Raw genomic sequence first — 18,416 nt, 5'->3', positions numbered from 1 at the left:
TGTTGTGAAACTTGGGACTGGATTGCCCTGTGAGTGCATTGGAAAACTCTAAACCGATGCTGTTCTAAAAAACAACCAGGACAATGGCATTTTCAATTTCAAAAGGCCAAGAAATTTATCTTTTCAAGAAGTAAAAGTAATCCAAACTCCATCCTGGTTACAAGGAGAAGCAACAACTATGTATTTGAAAATCGCGAGAGTAAGTCAGTAATGAAAAGGGGAAAAATTTTGACAATGCAGTTTTGAGAGTGATACAAGAAGGACAACCCAGTGAAACAAGTAAAAATCAATGATGTGAAATGCTTGCTAAATCTCCCAATATGGAAATTGACTGGCAACGGGAGCCAAAAGTTGAAGTTTTTCAAGGACTTATTCCAGCTACCTACCACCAATCAAGGCGAAGGAAAAGAAGATGAAGGATGATGATTTTGTGAAATAAATGAAGAGGATGAGCCTATGATTGAGTGAAAATAGTTGTAATAAATAAACGACACATTATTTTATAAACTCTGTAGTATAAATAAATTCATGGTTTTTGTATTGAAAACTGAATACGATTGTGTTTCATTAATCCTAACCTAACTTTACCTAACAATATAGGCTACATTGTTTTGAGAAAAAAGGATTTTAATTAATATAAGGTTCTGTTTTTTAAACTTATTTTGGAATGGTAAACGCAATTTAACTGGTTTTGGAACCAAAGTTAAAAAGCAAATGGCGGAGAGTAAGTTTTTTCCAAAAGCAGCTAAAATCATAGTTACTGTTCCAAAACAAGCTATGCCATTATATTTAATCGGCTGCAGTAATTATAACTTTTGTACCATTTTTTAGCAATTTTTTTAAACACAATATAACTAATTTTTTAACCTTTTTTTTAAACAAAAATCATAAAAATGTAATGGATGTGAGAAAAGCAATCAGTTTTTTTTTTTGGCAATTATCTAAAAAACTTTGCATGAGTGGATTTAGCTTGTTTTGGCATTTGGGCGACTCATTTAGTTTGTACAACAGCTACAGGAGTATTGTCACAAAACAGCCATATTGACAATACAAGTTAATAACAGTCTTAATTAGTTGTCACCACAGTCGAAATTCTTGCGAGCAAAAAGATTTCTCGAAACTAAATTGGTGAATTTTAGGTACTATTACTTCAGAGTGATAAACAAAATAATCTATTGTTCTAATAATGAATTGTTCTCTAAAGAAACTGAAATCAAGCTCACCAGTACTACCCGGTGTTAAAATGGCAGTTACAAAATAATTCCAAACGCCACGGATACCAGACTCCAGTTAAATACCAGACTATGTATTCTATTAACAATTTCCAATTCCTACTTATTTAATTTATCCTACTTATTCAAGAGGTAGGCGCCACTTACCTGAATTTACACGACTTGATTCCATGTAGCATAAACACTAAACAGCACTCACATCTTCTTCCGCAGGCTCGGCTGAGACTACTCCGCTTGTCCCCCCCTCTGCCCCTGCGCTGTAGTGCCGCGCGCCGCCGTAGTGACGTAGCCAGGGTGGTGAGTAGAACAGCTGACTGACACACTGCCGCTATACCACCGCCGCGCCGCTCTGCTTAAGCATCAAAGGTGAGTCTAGCATTTTGTACATGAAAAGTTAACATATCTTGCATACAATTCTCTATAGGTCTCTGATTCTACATTCCTTTTGTATCTCAATAAGGAAATAATCTTTTATTAAATAAATAAACACTCAAAACTACTCAAACTACATTTATACCAAACATAACTCTCAAGCTAATGAGTCTCTGTGGCATAGATAGAATTTGTAAAAGGTTTACCGGAATACTCATGTATACTGAAACAATCTCAGCGTAATAAAATTATTGTGAGTTAAATCAGCAAAAATTAGTTGGTTAGGAACTGCTTGACTTAATGACGTTAAATTGTTTAATCTAATACCTGTTTTTTCTTCCTTAATACTTTGGAAACAAGGGGAAGGATGTACCCTGTCCTTAAATTTATACGGGCGGTTTTGTGAATGGCAAATCCACAGTGGACAATGTAACAATGAATGTAAATAAGTATTGGTGAATATACAACTTTGTTTTTAGGAATTGAAAAGTTGAATACATAGAAATGTATGTCAATATTTATTAATTTGGTAGTATTATTTTCTGTTAGAAATGAATTAAAATAGATATTAATTAAAAATCATATAGTCCTATACGTAATCTATTTTTACAGACAATTACACTGTGACAATTCCTCATTAATAAGTATTAAAACGCCATTATTTATTATAATGCAACAATTTCTTACTAATTGAGGTCAACTTGCAACAAAGGCTCACAGTTAATTTTATTAGAGGATAGCCTATACAAATATCTTACTTTTTGAGATTTAAACTTGTAGCAGTGTATTTAAATATGTTTGAACATTTCGTGCTGGGTGTTCCTTTTTCATTACAAATGAGTTACTACCACTCTTTTGTTACTTAAGTATACATCTTCACCGATGCAGAATTTATTGTATCATACATACGAATTCAAGCAACGTATTTATTCTCAAGAAAGTTCCTTACTTAATAACAAAACCTTTTAACAATGAATTCCAATGGGAGAATAATACATCGTAGTTCTTTTAAAGTTTGAAATTTGATCTTTGACGATGGTTTGAATGAGTAACAGGATTTCGGACATTCGTCATCGTGATATGTTGCAGAAGGTATAACAGAACGTTTAGAGGATTGAAATCTATTCCTTTTGTCAGGTAAAGGGTTATTAATAAATACAAAAGTGAACAGAGAGATGTATTTATACAATATGAATTTATTGTATGTATTATTACATACAATAATAAACGCATATTGTAGAAATACATTTCTCTTTTATTTTTGTGTTTATTAATAACCCTCTACCTGACGAGGAGGTCAGTTCCCAATCCTCGTAACGTTGTGTTATACCTTTTGTAACATATAACAATGACAAACACCCTAAATGTTAAGAGCCGGCCGTACGGACAATGTTAAACCTGATGCACTTTTACGAACTCATGTTTAATCGTAGAATCATGGGAGATCTGGTTAATAATATGCACCAAAAAGGTTTGAGTCCTTTCAATACTTTTACTGGCTATTTAGAAAACAGTCCTTAAGCATTTGTAAATTTCACTGTATAAATAATCAAGTTTTTACAATTTACAAATAATGAAGTTAATACATTTGTGGATGTGTATTTATCATGCCTTTAAGCCCATAAATCTCTTATAGTACTTCGACAAAATATACGGACGTAGAAGTGCATGAAGTTAAAGTTTCTTCTTCAGTCGTTTATACAGCTGGCTCTTAACAATCAAACATGTAGAAGAGTATTACAATATTTGAAAATAGTATGCTGAGTGTATTCCTTTCTTATTTCAAGTGATTCAAAAGTAAAACATATACTTGAGAAACAACTATTGCGCTAGACATTTATACTCACAAGTAATACGTTATTCAAGTCTGTTCTTTTTTCTCTGAGCACTACGAATTTATTCCATGGCTTAGATGACGATAAATGTGGTTAATTGATAAATGTACTAATAATTCGTTATATAAGTGCGCAAGACTAAGATGATGACCAAGTTATATTGGGCAGTTGTGGAATTTTTGTAACACGCACGACAATAGTCTGATAACATTTGAGCCGTGTTGCCATATCCCTCTTAACCACCACTATTTCCGCTATGAACGGCTGTTGTCACACGTTGGCTGGTTGGTTTACGTGTTGTCTGCAAAACAAATGAATAAAATCAAATGTGACTTCAAGTTATTTGTTTACGGTAACAACTGGTGATGTGTGTTGATTGGTACAGATGTTGACACTATCAGTTATTTCTACGCAGTGTTAGATGTGGGCAGAGGCGGAGGAACGAAAATTTTCTCAGTGAGGTCAGAAATTACCGAGGTGGCCCCCCTCGGAAAAAATGTCAAATTCTGATGTTCTGAGACACCGTTTTTTAATCAAAACAAGAAGTTCTCTGATTTATAACTATTATATAACGCAAAATCAATAGTTACGGACACAGGTCGCTAGAATTTGGCTCCGTGGCTGAAACAGGCCAATTCGTGTAACAGAATATACTACCACACTTCTACCGGAAGTGGATGTTTCCCTCAGCCTCATGTAAAACAAATCGGAAATGTTCATCAATTTATCGTAATAAACTATATCACGGTACACATTGATGTCGAAGCTGGAACAGAGTCATTAGTCCTAATATCATTACTACTTTACACGATGTAATTAGATCTTTCATAACATCCACCTTCACTTACGGACGTGTCACTGTTACTACAATTATTTCTAATACTTTGCCTCCTCACATGGGCGCATCTAGAGGGAGATTTAGGAGATGCAACCCCCTCCCCTCAGTGATACAATTATTAATCAAGTTATATTTTAGCTTGCGTTAAACTGAAAGTATACTCATAGTGGAACGATGTACAGTTTTGGTTTTCGGGCGAGAGACGGTGTAGCGGCCATGACGTCTGTCACCTCTTTGAACGGCTGCCGCTTTCGTTGTTGGCGCTAGTCGTGTGTTAGTGACTTGTGTTATTAATAAATATCAATAGTGGTAGTATGAAATAATCCAATGTAACTACAAAACGTCTGGTTTGCTGATTTTACTAATTAAAAAATTGTATTTCCTACTATATATATAATTTCAATAAACATTGAATCACAAAAAGTACTTGCTCCGCCGGGACTTTATATATATATATATATATATATATATATATATATATATATATAATATATATATATATATATATATCGTATGGGGGACAAAGGCAGCTATCCATAAATAAATAAATTTAAAAATAACAATTATTAAAAAGTACGTAAGAACAAAGTTCTTGAGTCATGAATTAAAAATAATATTAAGATCTCCCGTCACAAAGCTAAATCCAAATTACTGAGCCAGTTTAGAGACCTACTTAACAAGTAATGATTTTTACTTACTGTTACTGTTGCACTTCTCCGGTATTGTTTGAACCAAAATTGCGTAAGAAAAATACAAAATTAGGTACGTATCAAAACGTGTTTTACAGTTGCCCTACCTATCAAAATACAATAATAAACCTTCAGCCCTTTAGTGGTGCACTCCCCATCTATTGTAAGATATGGAATAACTTTACCATTTAGTTACTTTTGTAACATGCTTTAAATGGATCCATTAATTTGAATGAATTAATTGAAGTCTATAACCAAAATAAATAAATGTCGTGGTTATCAAATAATATCTGAATTTTGTATTTTTTAAATATTTAATTTACATGGTAGAACGTGTTTTGTTTACATCACTTCCAGGACTAACATATATATAAATAGCAGAATATTATTATAAAATAGATGTTAAGCTCATATTTATAAACTGCAGAATTTCATGCATACATTAAAATGCCTTTCCAACCAGATAACGTCCTAGTTTTGAGGCGTTAAATAATTATGGACAAAAGTAAGGAGTTGGATTTTTATAAATGTGCAACTCAATTTCTCTATTTAACTAATTTTAGTGTCTTTTAGTAGAGCTATGTTCTCGAATTTTAAACAAATTGTTGTTATTAAAACAAAAGCAATGCAATGATAAAAGAAGGGAATCTCAAGATGCTTTCTGACAGAAAATATTCTCTGAAACTCTCTCGCGGTTTCTTTTTATTGGTATACATTCATTACCTATTAAAATGATTAGTTATCGATCGCTATAACGTGTTTCTATCTCATTTTGTGTAGGAAAACTCAAAATTAGACAACCAAAGTAACGTAAAGTTGTCTTTGCAAATAATATTTCACTGAATGCTCATATTCTGTATGTCTATATTTGTTTATCGCAGAGCAGTATACATCCACAGCTCAGCGGCAGTAAATTATTAATTTCATGTCTAAAAATTTGTGTCGTTTTATACACAGTAAATATATCCTTTACAAAAATACATGGTTATTTATATCCCAATATTTTGTATCAGGAATGGTGTATACAAATGGAATGGTTGTGTTATTTTAAATAAAAAAAAAAACATTTAAATGTAGAATACATATTATTTATGTAATACAAATACAGCTCATACTTTAGAATTAAAATATATGTATCTTGGAAGCCCATTTTAGATACACTTTATTAATTGTGTAGAGTTTGAATATGTTCGATGCATAAATGGGCAAGTAATATAAAATCAAACGTTTAAACCTTCGTGCGACTGTATAAATTCCAATCAAAGGAGGAGGTTAGTTCTTAAGATATACCCATTTTCCCCGAACCTATGATATTCTCTTTAACACAGCGAATTTTCTTGAAATCCTTTTGAGTTTCTTCTCTTAACTAACGTGAATATTGACCCCCATTACACTTTCATGAAAATTGAGAGGGTCAGTTGACTTCTCGCCACCCCTGGTATTCAGATGAACCAACCACCATCGCACTGGTCTTAAGCAGAATGCTTTACAATCTGAAGTCTGAATGATGGTCAAAATGTCAATTTCGTATTTATAAATTCTTTCTTAGCAGCATTTCACGCTATATTAGCGCAAAATCTACCGCAAGGAGTTGGTGTCAGATTAATCAACAGGCTCCCTGAAGAAATCAAAATTTCCAATAATCAAAATCAATTTAAAACGCGTATCAAACTCCTTTTGGTGTCCAAGGCTTTCTACTCTGTTGAAGAATTCATGATAAGCTGCTGGGATATTTGAGAGTGCTGGATCTGAGGTCAATGCGATTGTGTCTTGAATGATTGTATGAATTGTGAGTATGAGGTTGCGTGAATGAGTAGATAAAATCGTGTAAATTGACAAATTATTGACGATTGCGATACGATGTAACAATTGTTAAAAGAATGCAATAAAAAGATTATTATTATATTCAAGAAATATGACTAACACAAATTTTGTACATATCTTCAGGATATTTCGCCACGAGTCAACCGAATAGTAAAATATTCTCATGCCTTATTTGATATGTTATCCTCCCGAGTAGCAAAGTGTTGCAAGCGCTGATTATTCTGAACGATAGTCTTCTGCAACAGAACAAACTCTTTTTTATCTTATGCCAAGAAGCTTATAAATTGCGCTGTCCTATAAAAACCTTAGCGCTGCTTCCGGAATGACAGGATATTGAGGATGGGTAAGGTTATAAGGTAGGGGCCGCCTCCTGTCGAGATACACGAGGAAGAATTAGGGCTCTAGATCTCAAAGTCATGTCTCCCCGGAAGAAGGGGAGGCCACCTCTGAACCAGCCTCTCCAGTCAAAGTAGGCAGGGGGTGGCATACCCTTGTTGAGATTAGCAAGAACCTCTGAGTTTAGGGAACGATTCCCACCAACTGAACAGTCATCTCCCGCGGTAGACTAGACCTATCGAGTTGAATCCCAGAATCTAGATATTTGCGGTTGGTGATGTGCCGCTCCTGGACATTCATAAGGTTGCCCAGATTTAAGTGACACGTCGGTTTTTTGCTGTGCCCAGTGGTAGGTTCAACTGGAAGGTATAAACCAGCTAGAAGTTATCCCTGCTGGTTGAACAAACCCTTGCTAATGATCTTGTCGAACAGTTCTTGTGAGCTAGAACTTATGCAAAATTTAACTTCAAGATTAAGTTTTATAAACATTTCTACGCGAGAAGTGTGAGAATTTCAGCGCTTGTGTAGAATAATAGTAAGTTCTTAGTCACGGGTTTACAGTAACCTTAATGTCTCCGAAGATTTTATCTCATTTTTGAAGAGCCAAAACGGCTGTTACAATGTGGGTTAATTTATATATTGCTCGATTAATTTTACTAGGTCATCGAGGTCTCTTACAACTGCACTCTAAACGAGGGCGTGTTAATAGTTTTGCTGCACACTGGCTTATATTTTACCCCCAGAAGCAAGCCAACCTTAGTTATGTTAATTAAATGTACCCGATTTCAATGCAAAATATGGATCATTTTTATTTTTTCTACTTTCTCCCATAACAACACATTCTTATCGTTGCCGTTGACGATTGCGGATTTACATTAATCATGGCTAATTCGTTAGATTCGCTTCCATTCCAGGAGGTGCTTCACTCTTTCGTTACCATCCATAAAGCTGATGGATGCTGTAATCTGTCTTGTTAGATTTGCCTGAAATATGTACATTTCGCGCGTAAACATTTTCCTATCAGAGATTCTGCAAAAATATTTAAAACTACTTTGTAAGTAATACGACTAGTACACAGTGTTTTAGCAGTATATTAACAAGTTATGTACTCGACTAAAAGCTGCGTGGTATCCATGGACGACCGGGAGTAGAAAAATTACAACTTTTATTTTAATGGAACATATGCAATTTGCATTGGCACGGTCCTGACAAGACTTTAACCAAGCTGGTACTTCACAGAATCACGTACACGCATTTCTAGTACTGACCTCGTATTGGTAGTGGGGTTATAGGCTCACACAATGGTATTTTGTAAATCTGTATATTATTAATAAAATTAATACGTGAATACAGGTATAAGTATAACTAACTTTTCTGACATATCGTTTTCAGTAACACATCATTTTGACAGTACTCAGTAGTGACAAGTGGTATGACAAGCAGTTTCTTGTTGACGTAACATCATGCTGGTCATTTTTGCAACACGTCGTCTACTCGTTCCGTAGTTTAACGGAAATGTTTAATAATTAATTGTCATGGTTTTACCGGAAGAAACCGTAGTTACTAACGCGCATACTATTACAATTGAACTGGACTACACGAACAAGGTTAGATCGGTGTACATTACCACATTTCCTTGGTGTAACTAGGAGAGACGCGCCTTATCAGTCACCAGTGCTTTATGCACTGATAAGCCTCCGTACCAGGCACGGTTAATTAGCGGCTTGACAACTGCGAGATCGCAGGTTCAATACCGATTGAGAACAACTTCCATCTGCTCCATTGCAAATATTTTTACAGACATTGTTAATATCATGATTTTCATCATTTATCTTTTATTATTAGTTGTTTATTAGTTGTTGAACTTTTTATTGGTATTTATTTATTGATAAAAAAGTTCACAAATTAAAAAAAACACAAACATATGAAACCATGTGCTATTTGTAATAATATTATATACGAACAACAGACACTAATAAAATATGGGAAATATCATGGCGCTGTGTGAATAAAAATCTAAGTTACATTAATCAAAACTAATGCAAATATGAAGACGGTGACAGTATACTAAAGCACCGTGGGGAGCACCCAGTTACCTCCCAATCGCCCTCGTCGCCTGCACCCACCTCATCGCCTGAACCCGCCTTAACGCCTGGACCGGCAAAACACATGTACTGTCACATCTCCTGCACCTACCTCATCGCCTGTACCCGCCTCATCGCCTGAACCGGCCAAAACACCTGTACCCGCCACACTCCTGCGCCCACCTCATCGCCTGTAACCGCCTCATCGACTGAACCGGCCAAAAAACCTGTACCCGCCACACTCCTGCACCCACCTCAACGCCTGTACCCGCCTCATCACCTGAACCGGACAAAACACCGTTACCCGCCACACTCCTGCACCCACCTCATCGCCTGTACCCGCCTCATCACCTGAACCGGACAAAACACCGTTACCCGCCACACTCCTGCACCCACCTCATCGCCTGAACCAGCCTAAACACCTGTACCCGCCACACTCCTGCGCCCACCTCATCGCCTGTACCCCCCTCATCGCCTGTACCGCCCAAAACACCTGTACCCGCCACACTCCTGCACCCACCTCATCGCCTGTACCCGCCTCACCTTCTAACTGCTCTTTGCCCGGTTTGCTCCCCTCACTCATAGCCCCTTCATCGTCACCAACCCGTACATTAATCCCTAAAGACCCTGCTGCGGAAATATATAAATAGAAGACGGATTCGAGTATGCAAAAACAGAATATGAGATGAACCACACCATCGAATCAGACTTGCGTCAATTTACTGATGAAATCTTCTCGGCGAACACACCACCCCGCGTCGACCGGACATACGCTCTTCCGCGACTGTAGACTGTGATGTCCAATGCGAACCGACTCTCAGTTTGCATTAGGACGCTGCGGCAGCGCCACGTGCTGTAGAGTTATTCTCTAAAGTTACAACTAAGGACTTGAGAAAGTGGGTGCTTAAGGCAGGGACAATCTAGGAAAGTAGCTAAAAGCCGGAAGAAAAAACAATCGGTAACAACAGCTAATCAATATTTGGTACTCTCAAATGAGACAAAAATTCCATTCATCAGGGGAATCAACAAAAGTGGCAAACACATACCATTCACAAAAAGCGGAGTTTCTGTTCCCGACTTTCGATGTGTTAAAGGCGAAAGCCACACCCATCACATCGCAGGACTTTTGAGAGAGAGAGAGACGAACAGCACCGCGCTCAGTCAGCATGTGCAGGCCCGGCGCCTGGCTACTCGACATAAAAAACCCTGGACCTTTACGACCTGTGTCTGACCGGAGCTGCTAGGTGCTGGTCGTCGATCTGGTAGTCGATGGGCAATAAAATATCTATCGTCACCTGGAGTCATACATCGCAGCCAGGCCAGCGGGCGCCGAGCTTGTGCTGATCACCTTGCCGCACAGCTATGACTTGGACCCTGACCACTCTATCTACGAGGAGACAGTGCTCGTGAATGCCTTTATCGAAGAACTGGCTGCTTGGCAGAACACACGCCTGTTGAGATTTCATGGACTCGGCCGGAGGTACTTCACGAGACATGGTCAACACCACTCTATGATGGGGAAGTGGCTGCTGGCAAGGATGACTGAAGAGTGCCTTGTCTTTCCAAGCCCCTCCCCTCCAAGACTCGCGAGCCCCGTGAGCTCCAGTGGTGGTCACTGCTTCAGCCACCGTGCCAGCGCCTGCTGCTGCCCTGGGGTAGTCGGCTGCCAGACAGTTATAAATTTGTCATCTTTTTATGGATCCCATCTGCATTCGACGGAGTAAATTGATGGTTGGTCCAAGATAACGACTGCTTCGTCAAATTTCAATCCGCTACTAACAAAATGGATGAAGAATTTGTTTTCCAAATTCGAATCCTTCCTTACAGACCTGACTTACATACGACAAGAATTCGTCCTGACGGGCGACTTCAACATCCACGCGATGGACAACAAACAACGATCCACCAATTATATTAATGAATTTTTAGAAGTATTTTTGCTTTGAGTTGTTTTGTTGACTCCGACGCGTGTAACTGCAACGACCCGGGACAGCAGTATACAATCTCATTTCCAAACTTCCAAACATCGCAGTGTTCGTGGTTAACACAGCAATCTCGGACCTCCATGGCCAAGAAGTTATAATTAGTGTAAAGAGTATTACAAAGGGAGCCCAAAATTATCAAAACAGTAAGAAACATTGGAGGCTTAAAAACATTGCTATTCTCAACACTTTCCTACCAAATAAAAATGCGATTTCATAAATTTAACTATATCCCTAAAATATCAATTTAAAACTTTTTACGATGTCATTATTTTTCATTCAAATTCTGATGGTTTTCTCTACAAAAACCATCAGAGTTTGTCATAAAAGGGCAAGCAAATGGACTAAATAAAGACATATTGGTTTCGAAAGAAAAACTCAAATTTTCTCTTAAATAAAAATATAAAAACTAAAAAAAGTTATCAAAGTAGCTACAACATATGATATATCTAAATCAATAATTTCTTCAAAAGCTTTTTCTAAAACTGCTTGGGTCAAATAAAAAAATTGCAACATTGTAAAGAAATTAAAATTAGGGACAAACTTGTAGATGATGCAAAGGAGGTAGCAAATGAGTTCAACGGATTTTTCGCTTTTGTTGCTTGTGACCTAAACCCTAGACCATTACATAATCAGGTAATCCCAAGTCCAGTAAACTCAATGGCACTGCTTCTGTCATTGAAGAAAACCACAATTGAATTATTCAGCAGCTTCCAATGATCTTAACTTAATGTCAATGTCTTTCGCACAAATGCTCTACGCATGTTTTGTGACCTTTAGCTAAGCTCATTACCTTGTCCTTCCAAAAAGTAATTTTCCCTAACTTCTTAAAACCACGAAAAGGAGTCCATTTTTCAAAAAGGATGATCCCAATTCCACAAATAACTACCGGCCTGTATTAATGTTTGCTAGTTTTGAGCAAAATCTTTGAAACAATGTTTTTGACAATATTGCTGCAGTATTTAGATAAGCACAACCAACTTTCAGATGAAAAGTTTGGGTATCGGGACAGGTAAATTGACTATAAACGTTGTACTGAGTCTAGTTAACTTGGTTTTTGAGGGAAATCAAAATCAAAATACCACCAGAGATGCCTTTCTAGATTTGTCAAAGACATTATACTGTGTTGACCACATAACTCTGCTCGAAATGCTGGAATCACATGGTATCCGTGGCGTGCTATACGTGTGGCTTAGATCATTTCTCGAGACAGAGCTCAAGTTGTCCAAGTCCAGGGATCAATTCTAAGTCCAATTCTATTTCTAGTATATGTCAATGACATTCGGCCATCATTACTGCATGGAAAACCACCAGAAAATCAAAATGTCTTTTAGAAGAATGGATTTTTTGTTGCAATAAACAATTGTGTTCAACATATCAACAGCCTTCTCTCAAAACAAATACATCAAACGTCGATGTCATGAACATTGCTGCAGACTCGGAATGTGGCTGATTCAATTCTGAAATAAGACTGCAGCAGATTTTTTTCATTCAACTCTTTGGTATAAACCTAGATCGAGGGTTGACATAGAAGAACCACATTGACCAAACTATCCTCAGGCATATATGTTTTGAGGTCTTTAGCAAAGCATTGCAAAACTTAGATTCGAATAATCGCTCATTTGAATTTCAGAGAATCTTGTAGAATCTTAAATAAATTGCAGTTGTTGACTCTGCCAAGTTTCTTCTTTCGAAACAACTCTGTTCAGTATGTCACTTGTGCCATGACAACTAATAAAGACATTCATTCATATGTTACCAGAGGCAGAGGAAACTACCGAAATGGGATAGGCTACAGAACGATGGTTTAGGAACAAAGGCAGGTGTTCATTTCATTAACAAGCTGCCCGATTGGATAAACAGTGCCGCATAACCCAATTTGGCAAATACTCGTTTGAAACTCTTTTTAGTGCAACAAGCATTTTATAACATTTGACTGGGACATCGCCTATTCAGGAGATCGACTTGGGCGCTGTAAGTGTAAAAGATACATGAATGTTGATTTGTTTTTTAGTGTTATCCTGATTTGAGGAGAATTTACAATATTTTAGCTCTAAAATTTTAGTATGGACGTTTGATAATCTTGTAAATCATGTCTTTGCAATAAAGATTAATTGATTGGTAGTTTAGATATTTGGAGATACATAGAGCCCAAAAGCACAGCTGTAGACGACTTAAAAAATTTAAATTGCTAAGGTAGTATTATATAATATATTCACTTGTTGTGTCATATTTCTACAAAACCAATGTAAAACTGGACACCGGGACTTCTAAATGTCTTGAGACGTATTTCTGAACACTGTAGGTCATGATTAAAAACCGGGATACGTAGGTTTCCGAGAAGTTCGGTCGTCCTGCGTTACGTGGCATTGTACTGCATTCATAATAAGAAACTGTTTGACTCTCAGTAACGCGGTATGTATGCTGTTTGCTCCACAGTATGGATTGTGATCCGTTCATTACCGATATTTGTAATGTTTAACGTTCCAATTAAGCAAAAATGTTTTGTATTTTTTTCAATAACCACATACTTTTAAAAATACACAAATGTAAGACACGAAAACATTTAAGTGCTTTATTTAAGGTTAACAAGGAAAATTAAGAGTTGATAGTTGTGAAGACGATTGTTAGAAACGCTGAATCGTATATAATTGTCCTGGGTTAGAATCATGCAGATATAGGAGGTGATTGGGGATAGCTTTGAATGGAACAATTTTCCTCTCGTACCCTAGTCACGGATGTGTCTCCAAAGGATCTTGCAGCTGCTATATACGTGGTGTTGCATATTATATTCAGATTGTATGTTTGCCGATTAATCTCAATACTAACATATCATAATGTACGATCTGCAAACCTTGATGAGGATGATCTTTTCCCTGACGAACCAAGAGATAATTTCCAATGTCTTCCTGTTGGAGGTCTGGAGGTACCTTTGGTTGTCGTGTACCAACAATGGTGATGATGACCGTGTTGTAAAGATCCACCAGTTCAGAAAAGACTTGCAGTAGTGAGTGGGTGGGACAGTAGCGTAGCCAGAAATTTCGTTCGGGGGGGGGTCCGAAACTGGGGGATCCGGGGGACGTTTTGTGTGTTATTTGCCAATGAGTTCACTGGTAAAAGGTAAATACCAAAAATATGGGCTTTAGTAACTACGCCTTATAGAAAGTGGAAAGATGTAATAGGCAAATTAAACTCTCACAGCAACTCTAGTACCACAAATTCTCTTGTATAGGTACAGAAACTTTACGAAGTTCGATTCTGGCCGAGTAGAAGGCACCAAAGTGATGTTGGATTCACTGGATAAGAAAGAAAAAGAACAAAACAGAGCTTCACTCAAGCGTATAGTTGGCTCAACTATATTCTGTGGAAAAAATGAAATACCCCTTCGGGGACATTGGGCCACTGACGGCCGAAAATCCTTTAGAAAAGGAGGGCAATTTTCGAGCGTTGCTCGGGTACAGATCAAACTAACGGTCGGAAAATGCACCGGAAAAAACTCTACTGATTAGAAGTTCGGCCACTTTGGATTTCACTGATTGAGGCATTTATGAATGAGTTATAATGACGATTTTTTTATATCATTACACTGTAGACGAGTATATAATTATCGGAAAAAATCACTTACGGTCGGAAGTAAAATATACTTGAAAAACTCTAATGATTAGAACTTCAACTACTTCGGACTTCGGTTCTTGAGGTAAACGTGGTATTTTTGATTGAGTTAGAACGACGATTTTTTGTTATCATTAAACTGTACTCGACTACCTATATAATTATCGAGAAAAAAAATCACTTCCTGTCGGTAAATACCGAAGAAAAGCTCTCTACTGATTCGTTTTGACGATTTTGGATTTCACTGGTTGAGTGGTTGAGGTAAAAGTAGTACTTATAATTATGTTAGGACATTGATTTTAGAGATTAATTAAACGCCGACTAATAAATATATAATTATCGAGAAAAAACTAAAAATAATCACATCCGATCGGAATATACTAAGGAAAATGAAATAACACCTCAGTCAGTGAAATCCAAAGTAATCGGAACTTCTTATCAGAAGAGTTTTTCCAGTGCATTATCCGACCAGAAGTGATTTTTTCAATTTTTCTTCTATAATTATATAGGTAATAGTCGGCGTTCAATTGATACATAAAATCAATGTTCTAACATAATTCTAAGTACCACTTTTATCTCAACGACTCAACCAGTGAAATCCAAAATCGTCAAAATCTGAATCGGTAGAGCTTTTTCCCGGTATATTCCGACCGGAGGTAATAATATAATAATAATACTTTTTATTGTGTCAACAATAATAAAAATTGCATACAATCGTCAAATTAAATTATTTAGAAATATGTATATCTATTTTAAATTGCCCCCATTCATACCCGTTCATACACAGTCCACACTCATTCCTAAGACTGATACATACTTACAGCCATACGTTTTAAAATCTTCTAAATTTTACCACCAGAAATAGAGGATGATCCAACTACTTTAAATTTCATCCCAGCGGCTCATCATAAACTCTTGCACTGAATAGAACACTCTCGACACCAAAAAGTGTCTCAATCGAGCTTTAAATTTTGTTGGTTCATTCAAATTTTTGTATTTCATCAGGGAGCTTGTTGATCAGCTTAACACCAACCTCAGATGGCAAACGTTTGAATGCGGCTGTTCTGTGCGGATGTAACCGAAGGTTGTCCCTGCCTTTTGTCCCGTATTGATGGACGTCCCTGCCCCGGACCAACTCGCACTTAAATCGGCAGTACAGGGCAACATCGAGGATGTAGAGACAGGGCAAAGTTAGCAATCCAAGCTCCCTAAAGGCATCTCTGCATGAATTTCGGGATTTCAATTTTGAAATGATGCGGACAGCTTTCTTTTGACTTCTAAATACTCGCTCAAATTTGTATTTAGAACAGCTGCTCCATAGCCTCAACTCGTACGTTAGATGGGGGTGTACAAGGCCGAAGTAGGCCATTTTAGTACATCCCGGGAGCAAAATTTTGGAAGGTTCCGTAGAGCATAAATGCCTGAAGAAACCTTTGAGCAGGTACTTTCAATGTGATCGTCCCAAGTCAGACTTCGTTCAAGGTACATTCCGAGGAACTTGATGGAATCAGTTCCTCTATCAGGACATCGTCCGCCATCACAGCAGCGCGATCCTCAATCTCTCTTTGCTGCAAACAGAAATTTAGTGCATTTTATTTGGAGTTGTTGGTCCTCAGATTTAATTTAGAAAAAACGGAATACATGTATTCTAAAAAGGAAATGATTTCTTATTCATGTTTTGCTGGAGCTTTAATGCAGAGCGCTGTATCGTCAGCATACTGGACCATTTTCCCTCTCAGGAGCGATGAGTTCAGCCTGCTGACGTACACAAGGAACAAGACTGGTCCAAGTATAGATCCCTGTGAGACTCCATAGGAAAAAAGTCGCTAATTTAAAGTGATTTAATTGTTTTTTTCTCGATAATTATATATGTATTAGTCGGCGTTGAATTAATACCTAAAATCACCGTCCTAACATAATCCTAAGTACCACTTTTACCTCAACCACTCAACCAATGAAATCCAAAATCGTCAAAACTTGAATCTGTAGAGAGCTTTTCTTCGGTATTTACCGACCGGAAGTGATTTTCTTTCTCGATAATTATATAGGTACAGTGTACAGTTTAATGATAACAAAAATCGTCGTCCTAACTCAATCGAAAACACCACGTTTACCTCAATCACTGAAGTCCAAATTAGTTGAAGTTCTAATCAGTAGAGTTTTTCAAGTGTATTTTCCGACCGAAAGTGATTTTTTTCGATAATTATATACACTTTTACAGTTTAATTACACCTAAAATCGACGTCGTAACTTAATTCTAAGCAGTCATTTTACGTCCCCAATACGTATTTGTACGAAGTGGTCGCTAATTTAAACTGTTCGCCGTGTTACGGTTCAGGTTACTTTGCGACGTCACGTGACCGCGCCCTATATAAATACCGTGATTACACTACACTATCCGAAAGGCCGAGCCCAAAAGTATCGTTTGATACTTTATGATTTAAACGAAAGGGCAATTATATTTTTAACAACGGTCACTTCAATCAATTTAATGTTTGTAGACAAGAGTAATGATCACTGTCCTTTTTTCTCCTGCTCCATGCTTTATTTTTTAATATGTCTTAAAATTTCGGGGGGAGTCCGGACCCCCTGGACCCCCCCCTTCGCTACGCCACTGGGGTGGGAAGTGACACAGATGGAATCTGCATATATCATCTCGGATCTCGAGATGGATGTATTCTGGGAAGATTGATAAGATAAACCGTTCTAGGACCCTGGGTGTGGTAGTAAAAGGGAGATTGGACGGTAATTAATTTTCCTGTATTTTACTTTAGCCGCATCTGTTGATTTGTCTCAATAAACAGTCCAAGGAGGAGTGTATCTCAAGCCCGCTTGTGATCGTCAAATACAACATGTACGAAGTCGTCTTATCGAAGACAGTAACTAAGAGGTAATCAGAATTCTCTAGTGTAACATATTGCCGGATCGTGCTTTGAACATTTAATTGTTCGAGTAAGAGTTTTGTGTTTCATACGTTTTAAGTCAGCCTCCTTGCCCAAAGATTTGTTTGCCACCATATTATCAGTTACGTGATTAATCTTTACTTTCAGTATTCTTATCATATCAGCGAAGTCTGCAATAGCAATTTTCCTCCACCACCGTATCACCAACAGCTTTTGAAAGAAGCAAAACTGTGTCACGTTTTCATTAAATCGCTAATCCTGCCCTACGTTAAGTCTACTTTGTTATTCTGATAAAATTAACTGGTTCTTCATCTAACGGCTGAACGTCCCAGCATCGTCAATGCGTTCAATAGATGCAACATTACTTCCGGTTTCTCCTCTTGAACGCAGAGATCAGTCATAAGTTGGGCGTGTGTGTATATATTACTCATATATATTTGGATATATATATATATATATATATATATATATATAGTATAGTTTTGATATAGCGTGTGTCGTCATTGCATTGGTCTGCATATCTAAAAAATTGATTTTCTTATAGATCATTTTAATTTTTTGACCAATCTTTTTGTTTTGTTAGAATATACACCTGATTTTATATCACAATGGATTCTTCAGATGATGAACCCTACTCTCCTTCCGATTCAGTCGTGTCTGTTCATTCACAGTCGCCGAGGTAAGTTTATAATGTGTCCTATCCCTATAG

General features: G+C 37.2%; 1 protein-coding gene across 1 annotated transcript in view; it reads left to right on the top strand.

Moving 5' to 3' along the window:
• The first annotated feature begins 1,457 nt into the window (after positions 1-1,457).
• The window catches only part of LOC124358705, a 33,402-nt gene continuing 16,443 nt past the window's right edge, over positions 1,458-18,416 (top strand). Inside the window, exons 1-2 of the mRNA XM_046811003.1 lie at positions 1,458-1,598; positions 18,291-18,386. Of these exons, the coding sequence (XP_046666959.1) occupies positions 18,316-18,386 (71 nt within the window). The 5' untranslated portion in view covers positions 1,458-1,598; positions 18,291-18,315. The remainder of the gene's footprint in view (positions 1,599-18,290; positions 18,387-18,416) is intronic.

This window comes from Homalodisca vitripennis, chromosome 3 (assembly GCF_021130785.1).
Source record: "Homalodisca vitripennis isolate AUS2020 chromosome 3, UT_GWSS_2.1, whole genome shotgun sequence".
Lineage (NCBI taxonomy): Eukaryota > Metazoa > Arthropoda > Insecta > Hemiptera > Cicadellidae > Homalodisca > Homalodisca vitripennis.
This window is presented reverse-complemented; position numbering and strand designations above follow the sequence as displayed.